The sequence below is a fragment of the Taurulus bubalis genome (genome assembly GCF_910589615.1).
Source record: "Taurulus bubalis genome assembly, chromosome: 6".
In the NCBI taxonomy this organism is placed as follows: domain Eukaryota; kingdom Metazoa; phylum Chordata; class Actinopteri; order Perciformes; family Cottidae; genus Taurulus; species Taurulus bubalis.
Window position 1 is genome coordinate 2,357,171 of NC_136594.1, and position 11,011 is coordinate 2,368,181.

The following is an 11,011-nucleotide window of genomic DNA, read 5'->3' on the forward strand; positions in this document are numbered from 1 at the left end:
AGTCTGCACACTTTGTCTCCAGGGAATTTACCCACAATTCATAGCAATGTGACGTTAAACACCGGGGTTCCTGGTGGGAGCCGGAGATGTAAACGAAGAGACGGCCGTTATATTACATTTACATAAAAAACATGAAGGATAAAGTATGAAAACACATGAAAGCAGAGACTTTACCACACAGCTGGTTTATTTATTTAATAACTGTTTCTTTTCATTTTGTCCGTGAAGCCGTTTTGTCTGAATAGATTATTTTAACTTTACCTCTCGCTGGTGAGGCAAACGCTCGGGAGTAAAGAAAAGTCTAAAATAAATACCCGTAAATTGTCCACAACATTTTACGACGTTGTGATATGTCGCAGCAAAGTGCCGTCCCGTTCGTGTTGACAGAGTTTCAGGCCCTTGGAGCCTCTCGCACTCGTTCACCAGGTGACGTCGGTTACGTCCCGGAGGGTTCTGGGTTTATGAGCTCTTTGGGTTTGGACCGTTGTCATGGACACCTGCGCTCTCCCAGTACCTTTCCACTGCTGGGTTTGTCAAGCGTGGCACTTGAGTCACTTCATGATGCGTTCAAGCTCTGTTCACTCAGGATTATAAAACTATAACGATATCGTGATGTGTTCAAGTGTAAGCTTGTGAAATGTACATTTTTGTGGAGAAACTGTCTGAAGGAGATGTTCACATGTTTATAGAATAGTTCTTACAGAAGGAGACATGACCCGTTTGAACCCATTTGAAGGTGGCATCCGATTGGCCGATATGCAACGTCATCGGCTTATTGACCCAGTGGTTCTCAAACTGTGGGGCGCAATTATTCTATTATTAATAATAGAATAAAGCAAATTTAAACGGAATTTTTAAAAGGAATTTTTTTTAAAGAACGGACCCCCAAATAATAAAGAGAATTTTTTTAAAGAAGGATATTTTAAACTAAATTTAAAAAAGGAAATTTGAACGATATTTTCAAAAAGAACGGACCCCCCAAATAATAGAATAAAGAGAATTTTAAAAAGGAAATTTTGAATGCAATTTTGAAATATTAAACGAAATTTTAACCTAATTTTGAATACAATTTTAAAAAGAATGTACCCCCAAAATAATAGAAAATTGCAGAAACAAAAAGTTATTTCAATACAAATTCAGCATGGATTATTTTGGTGGGGCGTGCACATTGTTCTCCCTGCAAAGTGGGGCGTGACAAAACAAGTTTGAGAACCACTGTTAACCCAACACCCCTCTTCCCTCTCTCTGCCCCTACCCCTGTCTCTTGCTCCTCAGACCCTGTGGTGCTGGGCAGAGCGTTATGGCTCAGACGCTGCAGATGGCGATCCCCAACTTTGGCAACAACATCCTGGAGTGTCTGAACGAACAGCGGCTGCAGGGCCTCTACTGCGATGTCTCCGTGGTCGTCAAGGGACACGCCTTCAAGGTCCGGTTGCCTGCTCCACCAGCGTGTAGCCAGAGTCGTATTCAAACAATAATAATAAATCAGTTCTACGTTTAATTATGAGCCTGTTGGTCGTGGGATGAGCTCGTTCACGTCTCCGTAGCCTAGCGTTACGTTAACCGTGCTCTCTGTAGGCAAAAGGTGTGTGTGTGTGTTTTCATCTCCGAGACAAGGTGGCCGAGGTGTAGTTTCATCAAAGGGAAACTTGGAACTCCGCCAGCGCCCGGGGTTCTCCTCTCACTTCACTTACATTGTTAAATACATTGGACTTAAAAGCTCAATAATATGTTTAACGTTATTTACGTTAGCTTCTTTTAGTCAAATAGGATAAAGACGTGGCCAAAGTATATTTGGAATCAAAGGAAATAGTTTAAAAGCATTTCATTTTCATTTTGCAGATACTCAGTGTTGAGCAACATGCCTGGGAAGGTTTTTGGTGTTTTCTTCATTTCTCTGGAGGTTGTGAGCGCTGCAGTGAGACCTCATTAGCTCCGCGGTGAAGATGCTGGCAAGATTCTTGAATCAATCGGTAAAACGGGGAAATATGACTCGGGTCAATGTCTGCCAGAGTCCTGCTTTAAATAATTTCTAATAGATTTTCTGAGCTCCCTCTTGGCCTCCGCTCTCACAATGGGGACTGAATCGTTGGCTTTGCTGCTGCTCGATACGATTAGGATTTGTAAGGCTGCAATTAGAAATTTGGCTTCATTTCAGACGGAGTTTTAACGGGAAACGGTTCCTTTTTTCAGTTGGATACAATTCGTGTGATCAATACTAATTCTTTTCCCGTCGCGGTTCCAAAATAGATTTCCACCGAAGGCAGGTTACCTGCCAGCGTGGTGGAGATGAAGTGCAGGGTTCTTACGCTCATGGAAAACCTGGAAAAGTCATGGAAATTTAAAATGGTTATTTCCAGGTCTGGAAAAATCCCCAAAGTTTAGTAAAAGTCATGTAAATCCTCCTCACCCCTCAGGCCCACCGTGCGGTGCTGGCGGCCAGCAGCTCCTACTTCCGGGATCTGTTCAACGCCGGCGGGAAGAGCTCGGTGGTGGAGCTGCCGCCGGCCGTGCAGCCGCAGAGCTTCCAGCAGATCCTGGCCTTCTGCTACACGGGCCGCCTCAGCATGAACGTGGGAGACCAGTTCCTGCTCATGTACACCGCCGGCTTCCTCCAGATCCAGCAGATCATGGAGAAAGGCACCGAGTTTTTCCTCAAGGTAACCCGCCGCCGACGCGCTTCTACACAATCCTATAACTATAAAGAAAGAGATCTCTTGCCTGTCTGTTGGGCCGCTCTACTGTTGGTCCACTTCTGCTGACCCAAGTTGTCGAATTTGGTGAAATTTAGACTCGTTCAATATTAATAAACGTTGAGTAAACGAGCGCTGACTCAAGCATTTTGTTCGATTGAACTCTTCTTCACTTCCCTGGAGTCGACTGGAGCAGATAGACTGGAAAAGGAAGCTAATGCTTCATGTGTTAAAGCTGCATTCTCTCTCCTGACCACCAGGGGGTGACTCCTCTGGTTGTATAGAAGTCTATGCTTCATGTGTTAAAGCTGCATTCTCTCTCCTGACCACCAGGGGGTGACTCCTCTGGTTGTATAGAAGTATATGCTTCATGTGTTAAAGCTGCATTCTCTCTCCTGACCACCAGGGGGCGACTCCTCTGGTTGTATAGAAGTATATGCTTCATGTGTTAAAGCTGCATTCTCTCTCCTGACCACCAGGGGGCGACTCCTCTGGTTGTATAGAAGTCTATGCTTCATGTGTTAAAGCTGCATTCTCTCTCCTGACCACCAGGGGGCGACTCCTCTGGTTGTATAGAAGTCTATATAAATGACTCTACTTCTCTCTTGATTTATTCCCTCAGTAAACATTTCTACGAAACCATTTCAAGAGAAGAAGCCTCGAGTGTTACGACCAGCCAGAACAGTGGCTTCACCTAAATGAGATGGTCTCTAGACACACACACACACACACACACACACACACACACACACACACACACACACACACACACACACACACACACACACACACACGGCTCAGAGAGAGAACACAAAGATCCAAAGCGAGGCTGCATTTCACTCCAGTAGACGCTGAGAACTCTTTCAATGTCGCTTCTTTTTCACAATTGATCGTCTTTTTTTCCTTTCTCTCTCCCAAAGAACCGATCCTGTTCTCCATGAGATCCTAACGACGCTCGTCCCCGCTTCACTGCCGCCACGTTTCAGGCGAATAATACCGTTTTATTAACCTCCACCTGCAGGTCTCGTCTCCCAGCTGCGACTCGCAGGGCCTCCACGCCGAGGAGACCGAGCCCCAGAGCCCCGTCACGCAGACGATGGGCGGAGTCGGCGTGGTCGCCCCGGCAACGGGAAGGCCCGCCTCCTGCCTGACGCCCCTCCCCCTCGTGTCCAAGGTGAAGACGGAACAGACGGCCTCCACGCCGCAGCAGGTAGGCCGGCGTGTTCATGTCGTTCATTTACGCTGAGTTTGAAATAATGAATGTGCTTTTAAAAGAAAGACTCAAAATATAAGCAGGCATACATACAGGCATCTATATGAATGTTTATTCTTTTAATCAAACTATTGTCTCATTCATTTGAGTCATTTAAGGTTTACTGTATGCTTTGTATTCTCATTGTTAGTTTAAATACTACATTTACTCACTTTTTACTGTTTACACCCAGATTTCACTAAATGTTTGTCATGACATTTGGTTTAAAGTCATGAAACCCATTGGTCAGAATGTGCATGACCCCTGCAGCTGATGAGGTAATTAACCGTTTTTCTAGTCCGACATGAATAAAGAATCCGTGTTTCCGCCGCCTGAAGCGCGGCTCCATGACTCGGCGTCTCATTGAGTTTGAGGTTTGAAAAGGCTTTGATGGACTTTTCAAGGAAAGCTCGCTCCACGCCGCTGCAGCTGCTAAACAATCAGAAAGAAGGAAGAATCATCTGCTTCCTGTAACGGCTGGAAGGGCTCATTTTGCAAAGGGCCCGTACGTCACCTGAAGGCCATGGACTTCATTCTGAACCCTAAAACCCGCCGGCGGGATTTTGAAAAAGCAAGTTTTCTTTAAGCCACGTCATGAACATCAGATTTTCATCTTTCCGACGGTCTTCGAACGCAGAAAAAGCCTAAAATGGTGATACTGCATCAAAAATACTTTTATTCTACACGCCTCATTTAAACTCTTGTCCCAAATGAAGCGTCTGACGTAACCAGATTCTGTAAAAGCATAAAAGTCTAGATTGACTCGGCTGAGACCGACGGTCATGTGACCACAGTTCAGGGAGTCTTTACTGAGCTGCTGCTGAACACTGAATTATTTTATGATTCATGGCATTGTAACTGTGGTATCTCGCATTCCTTTAGTCATGATGGTTCTGTTACAGATATTTATGCAATGGATCATAAAACTTTGAGATCTCTGATCACGTTTATAAAGGATCAAAAATACTAAATGATATACTTTTACTTTGTTATAGTCATTCATAGTGGGTTTTTATTAGTAAAAACAGACGAAGGAAGCTTATTTTTTTTAAATTATTGATTAAAACAAATTGTCATTAAAAAATGTATTGATGTATTATGTGTCCGTGGTGACGAGTATCAACTGTTAGGTGCTAAAAGTTAGCATTTAAACGTATCATCTACTTCCTTTTGTTTAATGTCAGACGTTCTCGTGCAGCTTCCTGTCTTTCAATCTAGCATTCAAGAAGTCGTTTTTATTAAATGTAAAATAGGGAACAAAAACTTTTGAGTTTTTCAAAGATTCTCATTTTGGTAAAGCGTCGTTTATCATATAATAAATGAGACATTTTAGATTTTTTTTTTTTAAGTCATGACGACTATCTAAATACTGTAAATCTCGTTGTGGTTTTCTGTTGATGTTTTTGGTTTGTTTCTCTTAACTTGGCCCGGCCGTGAAGGTGACATGGCGGTTTCTCTCCAGCAGGAGGGCTCTCCCTACTCGGTGGTCTGCACCCCGGTGGCCAAGCGGCTGTGGGAGGGCGGCAACGGCGGGTCAGGCGGCGGCGGGGCAGGCGGCATGAGGAAGGCCGCGCGCTACTCTTCCTCCTCCTCCTCGTGCTCCTCCTCCAACAACGCCGCCGCTAACGCCGGCATGGTGGGCGGCGGCGTCGCCACGTCGATGGGAGGAGCCGGGCTCAACGGTAACAACAACAACAACAACAACAACAACAACGGCGGGACCCCCGAAGGCACGAGCCCAGGCACGCTGAGCATGTACACCAGCGACTCGCCGATCAGCTACCACGACGACGAGGAGGAGGACGACGTGGCGGACGAGAGCGCCGAAGAGCAGTACAGACAGATCTGCAACATGTACACCATGTACAGCATGCTGAACGCCGGGGCGGCCGGTACGTTCTCTCCTGGTGGCGTGTAGCGTGTGCAGCCCGTCTGGCAGGGTACCGGTACCACGACTCATCGGGTCGGCTCATTATCGATACCGTTATCGCTCTTTTTGATCATATTGTGAGGGGAAAAGAAGTGACATTTCTTAGTCGTCACTAACGATACCCGTTGCGGGACGGTGGCTAGCGTGGCCCGTTGCGGGACGGTGGCTAACGTGACCCCGTTGCGGGACGGTGGCTAACGTGACCCCGTTGCGGGACGGTGGCTAGCGTGACCCCGTTGCGGGACGGTGGCTAGCGTGACCCCGTTGCGGGACGGTGGCTAGCGTGACCTCGTTGCGGGACGGTGGCTAGCGTGACCCCGTTGCGGGACGGTGGCTAACGTGACCCCGTTGCGGGACGGTGGCTAACGTGACCCCGTTGCGGGACGGTGGCTAACGTGACCCCGTTGCGGGACGGTGGCTAACGTGACCCCGTTGCGGGACGGTGGCTAACGTGACCCCGTTGCGGGACGGTGGCTAACGTGACCCCGTTGCGGGACGGTGGCTAACGTGACCCCGTTGCGGGACGGTGGCTAACGTGACCCCGTTGCGGGACGGTGGCTAACGTGACCCCGTTGCGGGACGGTGGCTAACGTGACCCCGTTGCGGGACGGTGGCTAACGTGACCCCGTTGCGGGACGGTGGCTAAAGTGACCCCGTTGCGGGACGGTGGCTAAAGTGACCCCGTTGCGGGACGGCCATGGATCCAAGGGCCTTTTTCTTCTTCTTTTTCTTAATTTTAAAATACGGGGATTCCAAGTCTCTGTGAATCATCAGAGGGTTTCCTTTTTTCCAGACAGACTGAAGTAAGAATAATAAAGAACACTTTAGGAAGAGCGCTGCAGTTTAACGTGTGAGCGGAGGCGATGCTGAGCCTCCAGCGGGAGGATTATCTCGCTCGCATCACGGGTCAAATTAGAGCAGGTTTTTATTTATCGCTGTTTCTTTTACTGCTGAAACACTTTCACACTTGTGTTTATAAAAAGCATATATTCCTAACGAAGATTTAATTTGAGCTGATCTGCAACATGTGTGCGTTTTTTAAATTGCGAGCCAATCAGAACCCTCCAGCACACGGCGTAATTATAATGTTATTTGGAGAATTAAATGTAAATATTAACCCCATCGTTCTCCCCCTCAGTGGTCGGCGAGCGGGTGGAGGCCCTTCCGGACTTGGCCCCGGACTCGGGCGGCGGTGGCGGCGGCCGGGGGGGCCGAGGGGCGCGGGCCCGGCAGGACCTGGCGTCGCTGCCCGCCGAGCTCATCAGCCAGATCGGCAACCGCTGCCACCCGAAGATGTACGAGGAGGGCGACCCGGCCGAGAAGCTGGAGCTGGTGAGCGGCACCTCGGTGTTCATCTCCCGCGCGCAGCTCATGAACTGCCACGTCAGCGCCGGCACGCGCCACAAGGTGCTGCTCAGGCGCCTGCTGGCCGCGTTCTTCGACAGGTCGGTGGTCGGCACGGTTTAGACGGATCGATTGTTCCCCGTCGACTGAGATTATTTATCGTGGACTGTTGTTGTTCCTCTCTCTGTGCTCAGGAGCACTCTGGCTAACAGCTGTGGAACCGGCATCCGCTCGTCAACCAACGACCCCAGTCGCAAACCGCTGGACAACCGAGTGCTGCACGCCGTCAAATGTGAGTCATGCAGAGAGACACGCCCTCTTTAGCACTATAAATACTGTGAGCTACATGCTAACACTATAAATACTGTGAGCTACATGCTAACACTATAAATACTGTGAGCTACATGTTAGCACTATAAATACTGTGAGCTACATGAGCTACATGCTAGCACTATAAATACTGTGAGCTACATGAGCTACATGCTAGCACTATAAATATGGTGAGCTACATGTTTGCACTATAAATACTGTGAGCTGCATGTTAGCACTATAAATACTGTGAGCTACATGCTAATACTATAAATACTGTGAGCTACATGCTAGCACTATAAATACTGTGAGCTAAATGAGCTTCATGTTAATACTATAAATACTGTGAGCTACATGCTAGCACTATAAATACTGTGAGCTACATGTTTGCACTATAAATACTGTGAGCTACATGCTAATACTATAAATACTGTGAGCTAAATGAGCTTCATGTTAATACTATAAATACTGTGAGCTACATGCTAGCACTATAAATACTGTGAGCTACATGCTAGCACTATAAATACTGTGAGCTACATGCTAGCACTATAAATACTGTGAGCTACATGCTAGCACTATAAATACTGTGAGCTACATGCTAACACTATAAATACTGTGAGCTACATGCTAACACTATAAATACTGTGAGCTACATGAGCTTCATGTTAATACTATAAATACTGTGAGCTACATGCTAGCACTATAAATACTGTGAGCTACATGCTAGCACTATAAATACGGTGAGCTACATGAGCTTCATGTTAATACTATAAATACTGTGAGCTACATGCTAGCACTATAAATACTGTGAGCTACATGCTAACACTATAAATACTGTGAGCTAAATGAGCTTCATGCTAACACTATAAATAATGTGAGCTACATGCTAACACTATAAATAATGTGAGCTACATGCTAGCACTATAAATACTGTGAGCTACATGCTAGCACTATAAATACTGTGAGCTACATGCTAGCACTATAAATACTGTGAGCTACATGCTAACACTATAAATACTGTGAGCTACATGCAAGCACTATAAATACTGTGAGCTACATGCTAGCACTATAAATACTGTGAGCTACATGCTAGCACTATAAATACTGTGAGCTACATGCTAACACTATAAATACTGTGAGCTACATGCTAACACTATAAATACTGTGAGCTACATGAGCTTCATGTTAATACTATAAATACTGTGAGCTACATGCTAGCACTATAAATACTGTGAGCTACATGCTAGCACTATAAATACGGTGAGCTACATGAGCTTCATGTTAATACTATAAATACTGTGAGCTACATGCTAGCACTATAAATACTGTGAGCTACATGCTAACACTATAAATACTGTGAGCTAAATGAGCTTCATGCTAACACTATAAATAATGTGAGCTACATGCTAGCACTATAAATACTGTGAGCTACATGCTAGCACTATAAATACTGTGAGCTACATGCTAACACTATAAATACTGTGAGCTACATGCAAGCACTATAAATACTGTGAGCTACATGCAAGCACTATAAATACTGTGAGCTACATGCAAGCACTATAAATACTGTGAGCTACATGCAAGCACTATAAATACTGTGAGCTACATGCTAGCACTATAAATACTGTGAGCTACATGCAAGCACTATAAATACTGTGAGCTACATGCTAACACTATAAATACTGTGAGCTACATACTAGCACTATAAATACTGTGAGCTACATACTAGCACTATAAATACTGTGAGCTACATACAAGCACTATAAATACTGTGAGCTACATGCTAGCACTATAAATACTGTGAGCTACATGCAAGCACTATAAATACTGTGAGCTACATACTAGCACTATAAATACTGTGAGCTACATGCTAGCACTATAAATACTGTGAGCTACATACTAGCACTATAAATACTGTGAGCTACATGCTAGCACTATAAATACTGTGAGCTACATGCTAGCACTATAAATACTGTGAGCTACATGCTGAGTTGCTCTTTGCAGTGTTGAAATGTCCATTTTTCCGACTCTTTATTCTTTCGTTGTTCGTCCTGCGGCTTCTTTCTGTCCTCACCTCTTTTCCTCCCTCCAGTTTACTGCCAGAACTTCGCGCCGAGCTTCAAGGAGAGCGAGATGAACGCCATCGCGGCCGACATGTGCACCAACGCCCGCCGCGTCGTCCGCAAGAGCTGGATCCCCAAGCTCAAGCTGCTGATGGCCGACAGCGACGCCTACTCTGCCTTCCTGGCCGACAGCGTGAAGATGGAGGCCGACGCGCTGGGGGCGGAGCAAGGCTTTGACCCCGCCTCCCTGGAAGCGGTGGCGGCGGCTGCGGCCGGGGCGGCTGCCGGCAACCATAACGACGCAGGGGGCGGAGCCACGCAAGCGGACGCCCTCCACGGGGCGGGAGGCGACGGCAGCACTTTGTTTTGAGTGAGTGAACGGACAGACGAGTGGACGGATTGATGGAGGGAGGGATGCCGGGGGGGAGGGGGTCTATTTCTTCTTCTACACCTCTTTTTGTTCTGCTTCCCTCCTTTCGTTTGTCCACATTTGTCTCAACGACCCAGAATGCCTCACTTTTGGGTTGTCCCGCCTTCCCTTTTTTATTTTTTTTACGCGGTCGAGAGAGAAAGGTAGCAGAGAGAAGAGGTTGGCCCCCCCCACACCCCCCACCTCTTCCTCATTGCTCTGCAACCTTTTTGACATCTAACTATTTCCACCTTTTATTTTGTTGTTTTTTTTTTTTTTTTAAGTGTGTGCTGTCACTAAGGCCCTTTTCCTACCATAATAATCACAGACATTCCCTGGGGTTGGTTGGGGGTAGGGGGGGGTAACCCTGTTTGGAGAAAGTGATACCCCCCACACCCCCTTCCTAAAAACTCCGGTAACACTGTTGTTTTTGATATTGAATGTATGCGCGGCGACCCGCGGCTCTGCTAAAGCCAGTGGAGGTCCATGAGCCCTTCTGGGTTTTCTATTGGTTTCGTTTTGCTTTATTGTTTTTCGTGATGAAAGCTTCTCTGAGAGGTCAGGTATGAATATTGATATGTATATTGGTATGGTTTACGACATCCCCGACCTCCACCGACGCTGTTCTTTAACCCCGACGAGAAGAAACAAATATTATCTTGATTTAAAAAAAACAATCCCCAGCTTTTTGATCCTAAAAGACCATTTCAGTTCCTATTTTGTGTTTTAAATTGTTCTTAATGTGTGTTTAGTTTTGTTGTGTTAAGCCTCCTGAAGGAGAGGGAACGTGTTACAATGATTGTCAAAGAGTTTTGCGCGCGATAAATGCACTGTGTTGGTTCCTGCGGCTTGAGTACAATCCAGCTACGTCGTTCTTTTTACATTTGTTTTGTATCAGAAAGAGAAGAAGTAAGGAAAAAAATAGAGGAAAGAATTCAAGCTGAAATCCAATTTATATCTCTGGTTATCAATCCCCTTTTTATTCCTTCTTTAAAAGTCTGAAGGGAAGTC

General features: G+C 46.2%; 1 protein-coding gene across 1 annotated transcript; it reads left to right on the forward strand.

Annotated features, from left to right (window-relative positions):
- Window positions 1-1,285: 1,285 nt before the first annotated feature.
- Window positions 1,286-9,961, forward strand: nacc1b (nucleus accumbens associated 1, BEN and BTB (POZ) domain containing b; the record flags this gene model as incomplete). The annotated part of the gene is made up of 7 exons (XM_079219121.1): window positions 1,286-1,426; window positions 2,418-2,660; window positions 3,715-3,903; window positions 5,411-5,837; window positions 7,014-7,320; window positions 7,414-7,511; window positions 9,621-9,961. Exons 1-7 carry the CDS (start codon window positions 1,301-1,303, stop codon window positions 9,959-9,961), a joined length of 1,731 nt encoding a protein of 576 aa, XP_079075247.1. The 5' UTR covers window positions 1,286-1,300.
- Between the last annotated feature and the right edge of the window lie 1,050 nt (window positions 9,962-11,011).